General features: G+C 40.6%; 1 protein-coding gene across 4 annotated transcripts in view; it reads left to right on the top strand.

The window, feature by feature from the left end:
- The window catches only part of si:dkey-71h2.2 (low density lipoprotein receptor adapter protein 1-B), an 83017-nt gene that overhangs the window by 47768 nt on the left and 16542 nt on the right, over positions 1 to 18707 (top strand). For 2 of the 4 annotated variants that reach the window (XM_055635540.1, XM_055635541.1), the window contains exons 3-7: positions 586 to 698; positions 6499 to 6613; positions 8990 to 9062; positions 16604 to 16684; positions 16806 to 16936. In XM_055635540.1, coding sequence (XP_055491515.1) covers positions 586 to 698; positions 6499 to 6613; positions 8990 to 9062; positions 16604 to 16684; positions 16806 to 16936 — 513 coding nt within the window. Of the gene's footprint in view, positions 1 to 585; positions 699 to 6498; positions 6614 to 8989; positions 9063 to 16603; positions 16692 to 16805; positions 16937 to 18707 lie in introns of all 4 variants that reach the window. The other 2 variants (XM_055635542.1, XM_055635544.1) reach the window with 1 other exon arrangement.

The following is an 18707-nucleotide window of genomic DNA, read 5'->3' as shown; positions in this document are numbered from 1 at the left end:
TTTGTGTCTATCAAGAGTTTTTAAAGCAGCATGTAAAGAGTCCTACCTCCCTGGGGGGAGAGGGTGGTGCATGTGTCATGCGCGTGTGTACGTGTATGCAATTGGGGGGAGGAGAGGGGGGGTGGGGGGGGGGGGGGGGGGGGGGGGGGGGGGGGGACTGGTTACTTAACTCAATCTTATTTTAGGGAATGAGGAAGGAGTCTGTGAAAGAACCCTTTGCGAACAGAAACCATATAAGACCATATAAAAGATACCAATTTAATGAATATATTATGTGTAGGAAAGAACTGCAGATGCACGTTTATACCAAAGATGGACACAAAATGCTGGGAGAACTCAGCGGCGTTCGGTCAGAACCCTTCTGGACACGTCACCTATTCCTTTTCTCCAGAGATGCTGCCTGAATATTTGAATTACTCCAGCATTTTGTGTCTATCTAATGAATGTATTGTGTGCTTTTGTACAGAAATATAGATTCCACATCATGTGAAGTTTTAATGGGAGTTGAGCATGTTATATGTTACATGAGATGTTGTTCATCTAGCATCTTAATATTGAAGGATTTGCCAATTTTACTTATTTTAGGCCAAGGCAAGAGGAAAGAAATTCCTCAAAGTTACCCTAACTGTTTCTCCTCGAGGGATAATGTTGGAAGACACAACAACCAATGAACTCATAGAAAATATCTCCATCTACAGGTATTGTACTTGATGTAGAAGAGCTTGCAACATAATTTCATTTAATAATTTATTAGGGTCTTCTATTTAGTTTATTACATTATTCATAAAAGTTTCCTGTAGGCTTGCAATGTATAGCCATGTTTTGATGCACATTTGTTATTATTTAATGAGGTACTTTCTCCTCACATTGCTCTCAGACCATGGGAAAGATGAGACCAATGTTTGAGATGGGGATTCCACTTCCAAAGGGATGGTGTACTCTTGTTCTCTTTTGCCTTTTCGTTTTGCTGCTCTCTTTGCCATGTTTTAATGTTGTCGCCCCACCTCACTCAACCAACTCCATTTTACTATTCACATACTGTACATTCTGGGCTTCAATTTGTCTCGTCATAGTCAGTTTATTACATCTATCAGTAATGAATAGATCCTATCCTTTGCTATTTGCCATTTCACTACCATTCTTTGTGTTCTTCCACATTTGAATCTCCAAAACCCACATTCTGCTTTCTTTTACTTTTTTTCCATTCTGACTAAAGTTTATGTCATACTAGACTAAGTGGGACCCGTTGGGTCCCAGCATCACATGGGAGGGCTGGTCCCCCAATGCAATATTCCATCTCTCCACCAATTCCAGGACGACGACTTTCTGGGGTGCTAGTATGGGTGTTGTGGACTGAAGGGACTGGTTTCCAGAGGGCTAGTATGGACATTGTGGGCCTAATGGATTCTTGGGCTGGCGGCTCAGTCACTCAAGCCTGTTGTGCTGGCAGCTCACTTACGGCTGGTGGGCTGGCAGTTGACTCACGGCTATTCCTTGAAATTCCATTTCAAGCAGGATGCAAGGCCACCAAAATTCAAGTGCAGTTTCTTACCACTTCAAGCAGGGTGCAAGGCCACTAAAGACAGCAAGTCGTGACCTCTCCCTCCATTTTGCAGAGACTGAGCCACGCCCACACTTCTGGGTTTCATAGTCCCTCCCCCTCCTAACAGGGGCGTGGCCTTCATGGCGTGATTGAGAGGAGAGAGAATCTCAACATTTTAATAACACTAATAACTCTTTTATTTTTCATCGATGGGAAAAGTCCTCGGCACCTAATGAGCGGAGGGGGACTCCGAGTAAGATGGCCAACATTTTTTTCTAAAATCAATATAAAGCGCAAAATGGGTCAAGATTAGACTTTTAATTATATAGAAGGCAAGGCAACGTTAATTAGGCAAGGCAACGTTAATTAGGCAACACAGCTTTAGCATTTCCAAACCAAAGGCAACTCAGCTTTAGCATTTCCAAACCAAAGGCAACACAGCTTTAGCATTTCCAAACCAAAGGCAACACAGCTTTAGCATTTCCAAACTATATTTTCAAACCACATTAAGGGCACTGACAGGTCAGTAAAACCACTCACAGTTTAGTAGACGTGTTCAGTGTTATTCACGGCTCAGACTGAGAGACGTGACCCTCTCGCTCCCCATCTTGCAGAGACTGAATGAGGCACTCAACACTTCCGGGTATTATAGTCCCTCCGGAAGAGGCGTAGCCTTCAGGAGAGAGAATGTCAACATTTTTTTAAACTAATCTCTTTTATTTTTCAACAATGGGAAAAATCCTCTTGTCCTGCGCAGCGGAGGGGGACTCTGAGTAAGATGGCCAAAAAATAACTGCCGCAAGTGGCAGCGTTTTTTCTAAAATCAATATACAGAACACCAGGAAGTGGGCAAGATCAGACTTTTAGTAATATAGATATATGTGGATTTTCATCTTCCCATTACAGACATGTGCCCAGCTTTTGAGAACTCCAAACATTCACAATATTTTATTTTTCAAATGTTTATAGGGAATCCTGACATGATCTGCTTGATTACGAAAAAATAAAAACGAGGGTAAAGGAATTAATTTTGAGTAAAGCTGTGCTGGTCCTGAAATCCCATTTACACAAAACTTACACTAATCCCATTTAACTCTCCCCACATTTCCAGCAACTATCCTACACACTAGGCACAAATTATAGTGAGTGTTTAATTTGACTGAATGTTGGGATGAAACAGAAGCACCTGAAGCAAACTCACGCAGTTACAGGAAGAATGTGCAGGCTCCGCATAAAGAGCATTGGGGTTCAGGATTGGATCCAGGTCATCCGAGCTGTGACTATTGTTTCCCAGTTCCACTCTTCCCACTTCCTGACCTAGATCCACCTACCATCATCTACCAGTATTTCCCTCCTCACCTCATTCCACCCATCGCCAGATAGACCTGGCTTCAGTCCTTCCCCTTCCCCTACATTGACCATCTCCCTTCTAAACTCTCAGTTGATACAGGGTCTCGACACAAAACTTTAACGATATCCATTTGCTCCCACAGTTGCTAACCGACGTGCTGAGTTCCAACAGCAGTTTCGAGCAGCTCTACTAATGGTCCAACTGTGTCACAAGTTGCTTTCCAATATCTATTTCTTCTTGGTGTTATGCACAACTCTAAATGATTGTGATATGTAACCAATATCCTGTGCTTCGTTCTTGGGTTAATGCTTTAACCTTAGTGCTTCATAAGGCAACTGTGCACCACCTTAAAAGAAAAATGCATTAAAACTGCAAGGAATGGAAGCAAAATGTAAACTTTCTGTTCATGTATCTAATAGTAGAAACATACCTGAACTGCCCTAATCACCTGATTACACCCATAACAGCAGCTGGACCCCTGCTACTCCACGCCCCAACCCAACCTTTACAGAGTCCTGACCTCTCATCCTCTGAGTTCCATTCCGATTAGGGGAGCATTTTGGAAGGGAGTTCCTTGCACTATGTTAATGACATGCTGCCTATTTTGCTCAGTATGGAACTTGTAAGCAATTGGATTTCTGAACCTGGGAATGCCTTTCAAAACAGTAGCTCCCTACCCCCAAAACCCCTCTTCTACAGCATCACTTTAACAGGCATTATATTTTCCAGTTCAATTATTTTATTGAAAATGATGGATTGTTATCCAGTGTATTGTTTGATCAATTCAGAAATATCTTTGTTAATGGATTTCTACACTATTGCAATTAATACAAGAATTAATAACATTGTAAATTTCTATTCTTGGAATCTAGATGCTGCATCAATGATTCAATGGTTCTTTATTCTCACATGTACCAAGTTACAGTGACATTCCTCTTTGCATACTGCTTTAGCAAAGTACTACTATACGTAAGCACAATCCTAGATTAGTTATAAAATGTATAGAAATAGGCCACTGAGACATTATCCATGAGTCACCAGATTTAGGGGCCACATTCAAACCCCAAGTTGCTTTAAGTGCAGCTGGATATAAATGCCCTGGCAGCGTTGCGGGTTAACTTTTCAGGTCAAAAAACCCTTCATCAAAAAGATAGAAAGCAAGTTAGTTAGACGTGGCGGTGTGGAAGGACAGGACAAAGGAACCAGGTTGCCATGCCAATCAGCTGTAAATAACATTAGCTGGTTGCTAGGTTAATAAAGGAAGTTATAGGGAGAGAGAATATGATCAAAAGAAAATAAACATTACAAACTACTATTCAGGAAATATTCAGCAGGTCAGAACATGCCAATGGAGAAGGAAAACTGATCCAACAATAATACTGGTCAGTCCGGATACAAACAGAGGAAATTAATAACTTGGAGTTGTTCAATTCATTAAGTCGCAAAGACTACACATTCCCAGACAGAAGTTGAGCTGCTGTTCTTCAGACTTGTATTGGGTTTTGTTGTAACAGGTCAGGGTGGGAGTGCAATGGAGAATGAAAATGGACGGAGCTCAGGGTCTCTCTGATGACTGAACATGGGTGCTTTGCAGAGAATTAATCCAATACGATGCGATAGAACTTTATTTACCCAGGAGGTAAATTAATTTGCTAACAGTCATAAAAAAAACACAAAATACATGAAAATAAAATTACGAGTGGCAAGGCTTTGGGGATATGCAAAGATTGAGGAGGTGGGGGGAGGGAGGGGGGATTGGTCAGTCTCAGCCTTCACCCTGCTGCCCCAGCACACAGCAGCGAAGATGATGGCACTGGCTATCAACAATTGGTAGAACATCTGCAGCATCTTATTGCAGGCGTTGAAGGAGCGGAGCCTTCTTAAAAAGTACAGCCGGCTCTGTCCCTACTTGTACAGGGCCTCAGCATTCCTGGACCAGTCTAGTTTACTGTCCAGGTAAACAAGGTATTTGTACTCCCTGGTAAACTGCACATCCACACCATCGATGGAGACAGGGGACAGGGTGTTCCTCTCCTCCTAAAGTCCACCACCAGCTCATTTTAGTCTTGTCGATGTTGAGCTGCAGGTGATTCAGCCCACACCACTCAACAAAGTCATTCACTACACCTCTGCATTCTGTGGCTGAGCTGCGTTTTTCTGTCTCCATTACTATGGCTTAAATGACAAGATACATTTTATAACCTTGCATTTCACAGCGTTTATGATCCTTTGTTTATTTTCTTTCTTTCCAATTATTCCCCCCCTCCCCTCTATAGCGTCTCGCCCCTTTGTTCATTCTCTTTCTCTCCAACTTCCCTCATCAACCAGTGAGGTTGATCGTTTTCTTACAACAATCCAGTCATTTCATGGTCATCATTATTATTATTGATGCTAACAATGATTCAGCTTTGTTGAATTACAAGGATTTTAAATATATGATGGAATTTGAACTCGTGTTCCATATCAATAGATCAGATCTTGGGATGCCGGCCCAGTTACTTAACCTCTTTTACCACATCCATTTAAGGTATGTTGGTTTGCTGGTGATGTGCGACCCTGGTCTTTAGTTTGGGTCATCTGTTTTCTGTTCAGTTTTATCTCGGTATATATAATTGAAATACCTGGTGACTCTGAGAAATAGTCCACCGAGAGAATATACACGTACTTTGCAGACTGATTCCTGGGATGTCAGGACTGTCTTATGAAGAAAGACTGGATAGACTTGGTTTATACTCTCTAGAATTTAGAAGATTGAGAGGGGATCTTATAGAAACTTACAAAATTCTTAAGGGGTTGGACAGGCTAGATGCAGGAAGATTGTTCCCGATGTTAGGGAAGTCCAGGACAAGGGGTCACAGCTTAAGGATAAAGGGGAAATCCTTTAAAAACAGGATGAGAAGAACTTTTTTCACGCAGAGAGTGGTGAATCTCTGGAACTCTCTGCCACAGAGGGTAGTTGAGGCCAGTTCATTGGCTATATTTAAGAGGGAGTTAGATGTGGCCCTTGTGGCTAAGGGGATCAGGGGGTATGGAGAGAAGGCAGGTACGGGATACTGAGTTGGATGATGAGCCATGATCATATTGAATGGCGGTGCAGGCTCGAAGGGCCGAATGGCCTACTCCTGCACCTAATTTCTATGTTTCTATGTTCTATGTTAATAGTAATACTTTGCTGAACTTGTGCAAATAAATAATTTCACTGTACCTCGGTACATGTGACAATAAAGATCCATTGAAATGTTAAACCATGGAAAGGAAAAAATAATTGCGTATTGGGCTCTCTTAAATTATAGGCAATAGGTGCAGGCCATTCGGCCCTTTGAGCCAGCACCGCCATTCAATGTGATCATCGCTGATCATCCCCAATCAGTACCCCTTGGGATTATGTTATATTTTCCATGCAAAACACAAATCATCCAACTTTTAATTCTCCATTGCATTCCACCCTGACCTCCTATACTGTCCCAGCAAAAGCCAATACAAGTCTGATGAACAGCACCACATCTTTCTGGGGTGATGAATGCTGTATGTCTGTAATGTGTGGTTAAACACACAACATTCAAATCCATTTCAGTCATGCATGTGCTTCATGTTCTTTCAACAGAATATCATACTGCACTGCAGACAAGACCCAGGACAAGGTATTTGCATATATTGCTCGGAGCCATGTAAATGAAACTTTGGAATGTCATGCATTTCTGTGTCCGAAGAAAAAAATTGTAAGTTTCCAAATCTTTTGTTGACATATTATTTAAGAGTATCAAGGGCAGGCTATTGTTTCCATTTAAGTAATTAATATTATAAATCATATATCATTTCAATGAAGTGACCTCTTTACCATGAAGTGTGTTTCAGTGACCGAATTAGTTGAACTGCAAAGCTGTCAAAGTAAATTGAGCAAGAAATTGAATGATTCTAGATTTGTTCCATTGCATTAAACAGTCACTTGCCTCAAACTTTTTGCTCAAATGTTGTTTAAGCCATTGCTACATGTGTTTTCAGTTTAGTGAATGCTGTAACACTGTGTGAGAGTTTGACAATTGTTGACATGATAATGGCCAATGTCCTGCCAAATCTGAGAAGATAGGATTGAGGATGTGAGCAGAGATAGTAGGTCAGAGGCAAATGTACTTGCAGATTACTAAAAGAAAATTAGTTTGCTTTGGTTTGAAATGTAAATGTTTTCTCCAAATTAACACATGTTCTCTTATTGAAAATAATATACAAAAAAAAAAATCAGAAATTGCATGTGACTCATTGGATGCAGTCACCAGGCCAGGATAAATAGTATCTGGGACTCGTACATCCCGCCTTGCATCTTCTACCAGAGGCACTGATAATCATTTTCTCATCCTCCTTGATTACAACTCTCATGCAACTCTCTCCCCTTCCCCCACTTCCTGTTACTTTTTTCTTTCCTCTCTTGCCACCTACCCCAATCTGCCCATCACCTGTAAACTCCCCCCACTGGATCTCCATCCTCTCCACCCCTCCCCTGCCGTTGTGGTTCCCAGCTGCCATCACCCCTTTTTATTTGGTTGTACTCTTCATTTTCCTTTTGTAGCAGATTGTAGAATCTGCAGTCTTTTGTTCTCCAATTATCACATTCCAACCCCTGTTGTTATCTCCACCCTCCCCTCTCCCAACTTGATTTATTTACCAATCAACTCCTCCTTACCTCTATCCTCCTCTTGCTTGCTAGTTCTTGCTCCTCTTCCCCCACCTCCCTACACGGGCTATTTCCCCACATTTTCAGGAGATTAGGAGAAGGTGGCAGACTTGGTTTGCTTTCACTGGAGCATCAGAGGTTGAGAGGTGACCTCATAGGCATTTATATTGACAGGTGAAAATCTATATTTCAATTGGCCTCTGTGAAACTGCCCCTAGTGTATAATGGATGGATGAAAAAGTGGGACAATGGAGATAATTCCAATATTTGGTTGCACAGCAGAATCAATGAAGAAAGGCAGCACCAAGTCAAATCCCCTGTTCGTTTAAGGATCAACGACATTCTTGTGTATGTGGGCTGTTGAACCAACTAAATTAGATTTAAAACAATAAAGTCAATATGGACAGGAGATAGTCCTTCAACACCAAGCCAACTCATTCAATATGATTAACCTCCACACTCTTGCACTATTCCTATATTTCTTGTCCGCCAAACTTCTAAACTAGCACTCAAAGCTACCAAACAAAATTACCACTCTTAAACGGACCTAATTCTTGAAAACGTGCAGTTCTTGAGGGAGACCATTCCAAATTCGGTTGATGTTCGTTCCAAATCCTGAACCTGTGCAAATCTAAATAATGGAAGTAAATGCTCTCAGGGCTGCTTCATCTCCAACCTTCAGAAGAATTTTACTAAAGTAGCATTCTGAGAGTTCGAAGGAAAATTAAGTAAAGATTTTGGAGAAAAGCTGAAAGATCATATTAGACTGGCTTCTGGGGTCTGTTATAGATTACTGTATGGTGTGAGGGGAAACCTACAGGCTGTTTGTATCCTTAGAATAACAAGATTCTATAAGATTCTATAAGAATAAGATAATAAGAGGAGTAAAAATAGTCCAGATATTTAAATTGATTGAAAATGTAAGCAATTATTTTGTAAGCAGAAATGTAATTATTTGTGAGCATTGAAACATCAATTAGAACTGAGAAGTGCATAGATTCCTACGACACATTCATATTCATTCATCTTATTCATTGTCATTTGGACTGATGCAGTCCTGAAACAGGATCTAGATGTTGACCATTCCTTTTGCCTCTACAGATGCTGCTTGACCCGTTGAGTTCTTCCAGGTGTTAGTTTTTTTATTTGCCCAGATTGCAGTCACTTCTATCCTTGTTGTATTCCATGGGGCTAATTTATAGCAGTCCTTGTAACATAAGAACATTTTCAACACTGGTCTCACCTTGTTCTATTGTTGTTCATTATTTTATCAGACTTTTAGAAAAAGGTAATTGTAGGAAACTTGACTAGCTGGTCATTTAAGATTATTAAAACTTTTAAACGTGTTCTTTAAGAGCCAAAGAATGTTTGATCTGCTGAGGCACTGCACTGTTGCTTAATGAATGTCAGTTTTTCTCCACCACAGGCACAAGCTGTGACCTTAACAGTCGCCCAGGCTTTCAGAATTGCATATGACCTTTGGGAAGTAGCACAAGAGGGTAAGCAAGAAATAAGTATACCTTTGAAAGACTGCCTTATTTCTTAATATGGTATTTTCGAGAGGAAACATTGTGCAAAATTGTCACCCATGCGTTCAAGGAGATGGACAAATTAATCTGATGGATTATCTAATGGTCCACTAAAGTAGTGGAAGTATCTTTAAATGAGTTTGAAGTTAACTATACTTTTCTAAGAACACAAAGTAAAGAATATACAAGAATTATTGTTTATAGGTAGTTACAGTGCCCTCCATAATGTTTGGGACAAAGACCCATCATTTATTTATTTGCCTCTGTACTACACAATTTGAGATTTGTAATAGAAAAAAATCACATGTGGTTAAAGTGCACATTGTCAGATTTTAATAAAGGGTGTTTTTATGCATTTTGGTTTCACCATGTAGAAATTACAGCTGTGTTTATACACAGTCACCCCATTTTTGGTCGCTGGTTGACAAACTGGATTGACCATTGATTGAATAGATTATACTGCACTACCTATTATGAGAGTATCATTTAACACCCTTTCATAAAGGACATGCCTCCATAAAAATGGTACTTCATTTTAATTCAAATCCCTTGATATTAAATTGATAGGAAACAACTAGGATGGTAATTCTGCACACCTCTATCTTCTGCCAGTTTGTGGATCTCTAATCAGATAGTTAGCCAGGTGCAGGTTAGCCTGACAAACTAGAAGGTTAAGGCATTGTCCCACTTATGTGTCCTTGGCATGCTAATTACGCGCCCTTGTCGTTGCGTTGAGGCGCATGGGCATCGTGTGTCCGGGCGGCGCGGTCCCACGGAGAAACGCGGAGGGGTATGGAGTTGTGCGCGGTATCGCGCGTCGCTCTGGGATTTTGTAGCGAACAAAATCTTCGCGCGGCGCTCCGGCCTGATGTAATGTGTACGCATGCAGGCGTATTGCGGTCGCATGCAAGCGTGTTGAAGTCGTACGCGTAGCACGTGGCATTGCGTGCTGACGTCACCGCGCGACGTTGTGCGACGCCCAAAATCAGTCGGCCCGCCTTTTTCGCTTCAGCAGTAAAGCGTGCGTGATTTGAAAATCCTCACCACACACACTGCGTTTCTTGCCACGGAGTGAAGGCCTGTTCATCAATTATAGTTTCAGGACCTATCTCAACACAATTAAGTAGTGTTATGAACATCAATTTTAACATGTAGGATAGATCTTGCTAGCTAATACCAGTACTTCTGCAAGGAACTGCCAGTTTCAACCTTTTAAAAAGCTGGAGGTCCAAGATGCATGTATTCCTTCCACAGAAATCCTAAACTCAATGACTGTTTTGGAATGCTGAATGTAGCAACAAGGAAAAAAGAACAAAGAGCTAGACAGGTCATCCTCAGCATTGTTTCTCCCTAAGCAAACACCATCAAAAAAATGATGAACTATTCATCCATCTCATTGCTTTCTATATGTAGTAAGGAACTGCAGATGCTGGTTTAAAATCAAGATAGACACAAAAAGCTGGAGTACCTCAGCGGGTCAGACAGCATCTCTGGAGAAAAGGAATAGGTTACCTTGCTGTTGTAGCAATGCAATCTGTATCTCTTCCATGATGATCATGGAATAGCAGCCAGCAACCCCCTTTATATGCGTAAATGATGTCACGTGCTGTGTGGTGCATGGAGATGCGCGAAGGTCGCCCGACCGCCGCTTCCGGCCTGTCGCGCCAATCGCATGCGTGGGACAGGCCCTTTAGTCAAGCACATTATTTTCGTCTGCTTTGATAAGGCATCAGCAGGCCCTTGCTCAGTCTCTCCCACAGCTCCAGGCCTCATCCAAACTTGCAATGGACCTCAACTTTGCTTTATTCTCTGCCGATTCCACAATCCATCTGAAGAAGTGTCCTGTCCTGAAACGCCCTCTGTCTGACCCATTGAATTACTCCAGCACTTTGTGTCTTTTTAAAAGCAATTCATGGAACTGCTTTCTGGCAGGAGATTCTAACTATTACACCCGAGCTGCTGTTCATTTGCATGCTTTACCATCACTGGCTCCAATTTGTCTGAAATCATTTGAAGTCTTCCACTTGCGAGCACACGATTCAGCTAATGCTGAAAATAAATCACATGCTAGAACGCTCACCGGCAACATTTCAACGGTTTCTTAACATAGATCAACTCCTGCCGTTGTGGATAAAATACGTTTTTAACATCAATTAGACCAGGTGTGGACCCGTTGGGCCTGTCCCCCCAGGCAATATTTCACCACTGACCCACAGCGCTCAACTGCGCAGGAGCGGCCGGCAAGTGGGAGCGCAACTGCGACGTTTTTAAAATTCAAAATGGCAATAACATGTAAAATATAAGATCAATGTGAATGCATCTCACTCTCCCTCTTCAGTCCCATATTCCCTTCCTCCATTATCCTCCTTCTCTCCACCCTCCACCAACTCTTCTCTGCTTCCTCCCCTCACCATCTCCTTCTCCCCCTTCCTCTTCCACCCTCCATTACCTTGCCATACCTCTTCCTTCCCCCTATCCTCCTAGGATCCCCCTCCTCTTCACCCTCCTTCTTTCCCCTCTCCTCCTCCCCTCCCCCGCTCGCCTCTCCCGCCCTCTCCTTTCCCCTACCCTCAGTCACCCCCTCCCTCCCTCCCTCCCTCCATAACCCCTCTCACCTCCCTACCCCCTCCTCTCCTCTCCCTCCATCTCCCCCGTCCCCCCTCCTCACCTCCCCCCTATCGCACCTCACCTCCCCCATACTCACCTCCCACCGCCCTCCTCTCCCTCTATCCCCCACTCCTCTCCCTCTATCCCTCTCCTCCTCCACTCTCCCTTCTCACCTCCCCCACTTTCCCCCCCATCCTACCCCCCTCCTCTCCCTCTATCCACCTGCTCACATCCCCATTATCCCAACCCCCACAATGAAAATTGCAATGTTTTTTTTATGAAACCTCCCCCCTATCCCACCACCCCCATAATGAAAATCACAATGTTTTTTTTTTAATGAAATTCTCCATGAAAATCATGTTTTTTTCTATTAAATAACCTAAACACAATGTTAGCTGTTAATGAAAACGGAATAATTTGATTACAACTGAGTTTTTTTTAGAATAAAATCAATGTCAATTTTACGTAAATGAAATTCAGGATCCCATTGTGACATCGAACGCGGCTGACAGGCAAGGCAAGTGGAAAAGTCGTTTTGTAAAGTGTTTTTTTGTAAAGTTTAAAATGTCAAAAACGTGTAAAATATACAAGCAATCTGAACGAAACTTGGCTAAAGCACACCCCAGGCCAATTGTGAGTTGGGTGGGCCAAAATTTGGAATGCTATCGTGTACCGTTTTGGCAGAGTTTTGGCAAATCATACAAACAAACAAACAAACAAGATGAGAGTATTAGTAATATACTAGACCGGGGATGGGGAACCTGCGGCCTTCTAGGCCATTAATTGCGGCCTGTTGAATGAATCCAAATTTTGTAGAACAAATCCTTTTATTTTTTATAATATGTTTTTGTTCGTCTTTTATTATTTTAATTTTAGTCTTAAAATGAACATATTTAAAATACCAAAGAGTAAAAGCAGATTCATCAAAATAATCTTCCCCGACTGAGGGCCACAATCAAAACATTAGTAAGTCATGAGGGCTATTTTAACACCTTTTTGCTCATGATTTAGTTCTAATGCGACTCTAGAATGTACGTTAACCTCTCTGCCTGACTGGCGCCACCACTAACTGAGGTTGGCTGGGGAGAGTACGCTGGTCGTCCAGTCTTCAGTATTATCAACTTTTAATCAACTGATACTACTGACTCGGCGCAGGTTTTATACTTCATTCAGGCCGTAACAGAAGATTTTCTTTGCTACAAAGAGTGACTCGCTTTGGGCACTCTTACAGGTAGAACATGAGGAATAGGTTTCTTCAACAACTTTCAAGATAAATGTTATGAATTTGGTTAATTTAGTGAGTGTCTGTACAGACGGTGCACCTTCGATGAAAGGAAAACGTGAAGGTTTATTGCACAGATAAAAAAGGTATTATCAGACCCAGATGCTCTCATTGTTTTTCATTGTATCTTACATCAGCAAAATCTCTGTGCTAAATCTACTATTTTTAGTGACACTTTGCAATAAGTTATAAGTATTGTTAACTATACCCATGTTAATACCCACGTCTTCGGCAACATGCACAAAAAATGCTTTTTTGCTTTACAACCACTTATTGCTGCGAATCTACATTCTCCTACCTAACCCAAATCAAGACGACCTTAAGGTCACAAATGACGGATGCCCATCTGAAAGATTAGCTGAAACTGCGTACCTCCATGTAGCAACCAAATATTCAAATGATTTCCCACAAAAAGCAGTCACAACAAAGTCATTAAAAGGTTTGTTAACTTTAGAATTAACAATTTGTTTTCATTTTCTTGAAGTTAGTACATAGTAGTTAGATTTTTACAAAATAATGTACATTTTGAAGTATATCTAATTGAAGTTTCTTAGATGCGGCCTTATTAGATTACAGCTAACTTAATGCGGCATTCCAATAGGAAAAGGTTCCCCACCCCTGTACTAGACCAGGTGCAGACCCATTGGGTCTGCTCCCCCAGCACACCTGTTCCCTAACCGAGGCCCCAACGGGAGGCGTGGTCCTCCAACTTCCCAAACGTAAGATTCCAGCACTCCCATGCCTCCCTCAGCGGTGCTCTTTGAAAAAAATTCCAATTGCACTTGTCCTGCGTGTTGCAATAGTAATTTGCCCTCCCCCTGCTAACCGAGACATTGTGACGTCATCAGTTGAAGCTGGTCATTTTAAGTTCAGTCTTTTGATTTTTTTTTTTTAAACTAGTCAGTAATGTCGAGAAATAAAGCATACAATGTTCAGTGAAGGTGCTCTGCCGTGAGGGGAAAAATGTGAATCTGAATATGTAAAAATCATGTAAAAGTTGGCATGATTCATGTAAAGCTTTAATCGCGAATAACCTGAAATATAGGATGAAATCTCCAGTGAAGCTGATCACTGCTACCCGATTGTGACATCATCAGTGAAAGCTGTTCGTTTTCAATTCAAAGTCTTTTAAGTTCAGAAATAAAGCATAAAATGTTCAGTGAAGGTGCTCTCGACCTCGAGTTGAAAATGTCAATCAGAATATGTAAAAATGTAATCGTTACCGCGTGGTGTTTTCGCGAAGAAGACAACCACATATACACACACATATATACACACGTACAAGATGAGACTTTTAATAAGTATATGATATGATAGATGGTCAAATAATGGGTGATGTTGTGGGTACCCAATATTCAATCACGGTGAAATGTCATATGTCATACATCATGGGTTTGAAACACTTCATGAGTGTTTAATTTTAAGCATTTCTTTTCTAAAATTCCTTTCCTTTTCCTTTTTTTCACTTCCTATTTCTTTCCCCTAATTTATTTGTATAGTGAATTCTTCTCCATCATACTTAATATTGGTAAAACACTGCTTCTACTTCTAAGTTCAAATATAGTTTCAAAATTCTGCAACATTCACTGGAAGGTTGTTGGAAAGGAACATCGGGTCGATGCCTTGTTTTTCATTCATGTTCAATGTGTTAAATGGGGGTATGCAAAATAAATCTGTACTTAATTAAAAATAGCATTAAAAAAAAATCATTAGGCCGTTTCTCCCCCCAATTGTGACACAAAACACAATTTGTATAAATTTAACAGCAGCTCGCTGCAGAACGTTGAGCTTCCATGTCACTGCTGCTAGGAATCTTGGAAGTTCTGTCAGTATCTTATGGGAAAGTCATCTTAGTAACTGGAACAGCTGTGAAAATGGCCATCATGGGGAGGAGGGAATTGAGGATGGAGAAGGCATCCTATTTCCATAGCCAAATCTCCTCTCCTACACTCCAAAATTTGAGATCGATCAATTATATTTGCATTATTATACTGAGCAGTACAGGTAGATCTGCTGTAACGGAAGGAATATCGGTGGAAGGGGGTAGGGGATAAATAAATGCATCCAATTAGGGGAGTGGGGGAGAGAGAGAGAGAGAGAGAGAGACCTGCAGTGTTGTAATATAATTAGGATCTGAGTATCAGCTCTTTCATTGGTGAACTTTCCAGCTTGTGATTTATTTTCAGCATTGGCAGGAACTATACTCATTTCTCAACCAATTGTCATCATGTGAAGCCCATAAGACATTATTTCAAGATTAATGTTACAATCCAGTGTTAATGGAAAATGCTTCCATTACTTGGAAGAACCTTTGCTATTTTTCATTGAACAGAACATCAGATTGAAATTGTCTCTCCAGTACAAAGTGCTAGCATCACAAATAGGAACACCAGACAGCTTTTTCAAGAGTGTGTTTGTATGTGTCTATATGTATATATAATGTACCCATTCTGGATAATTACTAAGTTACACAGTTAATCCTGAAGTTACAAGAATACTTCAGCACTATATAACTCGCAGTTCAAATGTCAAATGGTTTAATCAAATAATCAATGTACTTAATTAAAGTTTTCTAATTGCAAACTACATTAATGCCAAGCAACACTTAAAATTAAAACTAAAAAGGAAATTGTTACATTAATGCAACATATGCTGATTCTTGATCTTTGTAACGCATATAAAATTAGATGAAGTGAACATTTTTAGGTAAAGGGCAACATTGTCAAGATCAATCTGTTAAAACAACGAGAGAAAACAGAAGCATAGAACCGGCAACTCGCTCCCCCACCCCCCACAGTATTTGAACATTTTAAATCCTGGAAAGGGAAATACATTTCACCCTAGAAGTGCTGCTATGGCCAGAGGCTGAGCCTGGTTAATTGATTTTTATATAGCAGGACTGTGGTACTGAATACTTAAAATTCTGAAATGGCAGTCACAGTGGTGCAGTGACAGAGTTGCTGCCTTACAGCGAATGCAGCGCCGGAGACCCGGGCTCGATCCCGACTATGGGAGATGTCTGAACGGAGTTTGTGACCTCCCCGTGACCTGTGTGGTTTTTCTCTGAGATCTCGGTTTCATCCCACACTCCAAAGATGTACAGGTTTATAGGTTAATTGGCTTGGTAAATGTAAACGTTGTCCCTAGTGGGTGTAGGATAGTGTTAATGTGCGGGGATCACTGATCGGCACGGACCCGGTGGGCCGATGGGCCTGTTTCCGCGCTGTATCTCTAAACTAAACTAGTTCAGCGATCCAGCGACCCAGGTTCAATCCTGAACCCTGATGCTCTGTGTGTGTGTGTGTGTGTGTGTGTGCGCGCGTGTGTGCGCAGTTTGCATATTCTGTCTGTGACCATGTGGGTTCCCTCCGGCGGCCCTGGTTTCCTCTTGTGTTTCAAAGACATACATGTCGGCAAGTTAATTGGCCATGGTAAATTGTCGCTGATATGCATGATAGTGGCAGAATTTGGAACTGGGGCTGGGAAAGTGGTGAGAAAAAAAGGATTTGTGTAGGATTACTGTAAATGACGTTTGGTGGTCAGGACAGATATGGTGGGCCGAAAAAGCTTGTTTCCATGTGGAATGGCTGTGACTAATTATTTTTCCTGTCTGTATTTCCAGAAAAATGTAAAAAGACTCGTGAATCATGTAACAGTCCTGAAACCGCATCCCTCAATGGAGCAACGAGATGTGTAGAGCCAGGTAAAGAGTAAGGCATCCATTCTTTAATAATCAGTATTCATTGGAACTACATTAAAGCCTTGGTTTAATAAAATATTAAAGTGAAAATAATAATTATTAAAAATGTTTTTATATTTCTCAGATGCAATTACAGCAAACGATTGCACAGTAAACCAAGTCCAGAATCCATTTATTTCACAAGCAGAAATTCATCTCGGTATCACAAGGCAAAGCAGTCCATCCTACGGATCCCCTTTACACGCACTCTCTTGGGTAAATTGTATTATTGGTTCTTTTGCCAGTTGCATTTGATGATGAAGTTTGTAACAAACTTTCATTATATCACAAAAAATCATATGTTTTGCTGTTTGTAAAATGTAGGGACTGAAATGTTGCTTATTAGATAACCAAAGAGCGAGGTGACCCTTCTGGCTATTTCAACCAAGATGGGGATTGTAATGCAGTCTGCAGGAGGGGATGGTGTAACTTTGAAAGTGGAGCTCTGTTAAAAGAGCAGCTTGTACTCTGTTTATATCTGTTTTATTGACTTGCAAAGTACCCCTCGGCATTCATGCTGGAAAACAATTTTTTTTAACGTGCAGTCTTGCCCTGGTTTAGGAGTGTCATGTACTGTCTGACTGCAAAAAGACTTACTAGACATTCAGGACTTGGCTCTCACTAGTCTCAGACAGCCAGATGGCCATTTGGGTAAGCTGCAGATTTCTGCGTGCTCTTTTAAACTTGAGCCCTGAAGCTGGATGAGACCTTAACAGATAAAAATCAAAATGATGTGCTGTCAAATTCAAAGGAAATAAGAGAAGCAGATGGAATATTCAGTTTAGCCCTGTGATTATCCTTATAATTATTTCCCTTTCAGAGGGGCTAAGGCATGCCATCCTAATATTACCATTGTGCTTATTGGTATGTGATGTTATTATCTGAACCAACCAAGAATAAATCAATGGATACTCTGACCTTAGAGTAAATATTAATTTCAAAAATTGATTTGGATCTGCAGAAAATTTACCATGAAATGAATATTAGTGCCTATGATAAGATAAATGAATGAATATACATCAATCAACATAATAAGACAGTGGCCTCCTTTATTAATTGTTGTGATAATATAGTCACAAATGGCTAAGTGGGAATAAAGAATTGGTGATGGGTTTTTTGTACATCTATCTTCATGTTTCGTTGTAAATATTCAGTTGTGCACTTTTCTGGGTGTGAAATTAATTGTCTGGGTGTCGATTAATTATCATGCCAAGAAATATGTAAAATAATGAGCATGCATTGAAAATTCACTTTCCAAGATGCCAGATTCAAACCTACCTATCTTGGAATCCAAGGGTTTCCAGATCTCAATTGTTTTCTTCGTTTCTATCTTTCTTCCTTTATATCTGTGTTGCATATTGGGACATGACTGGTTTTGACATTCATAGATTAAATTAGCTTCCATCTGTACAGTGAAATTCCCCCCAGGGCTATTCCATTACTGTTTCCCATGAACACTTCTATACTGGCAGAACGCCTTTTTGACTTGAAGTAGTAGATGATACAGTAAATTGAAAGTGAACATAGGAAATAGTTAAGTAATCATTTTTGGCTCCAACTGATAACTTCACATCCACTCATTAACTCCATCTCCCATGATGGTTGCTAACGTGACTAGAATTATATATATATATATATATATATTGATATAGATATAGATATAGATATATATATTAAATAAAAAACATAAACCAGTGGTGTGCATTAAATTATCCTTACTTTGCCTCCTATCATATTGGCCTCAATTCCAATTTCCATTTTTGGTTCTTCTATTGCTTCTGTTTCTACTGAAGCCATTAATATTCAGGTTTATTGTTCTATGCTATAGTTTGCAAATAGGCAATTTTTTGCTGATGCAGGTAAAAGGAAGAGCCATTTCTTTGGTGCATCTCTGCTTCAATGTAGCAGCAATTCTTTAAAATCTGCTAAAAAAAATAAAAATCTAACAATTGAGCAAATGGATATTTTTGCAATAACGCAAAACATT

The sequence above is a fragment of the Leucoraja erinacea genome, chromosome 5, assembly GCF_028641065.1.
Source record: "Leucoraja erinacea ecotype New England chromosome 5, Leri_hhj_1, whole genome shotgun sequence".
Lineage (NCBI taxonomy): Eukaryota > Metazoa > Chordata > Chondrichthyes > Rajiformes > Rajidae > Leucoraja > Leucoraja erinaceus.
The sequence above is the reverse complement of the archived record's forward strand: the minus strand, read 5'-3'. Positions and strand labels throughout refer to the sequence as shown.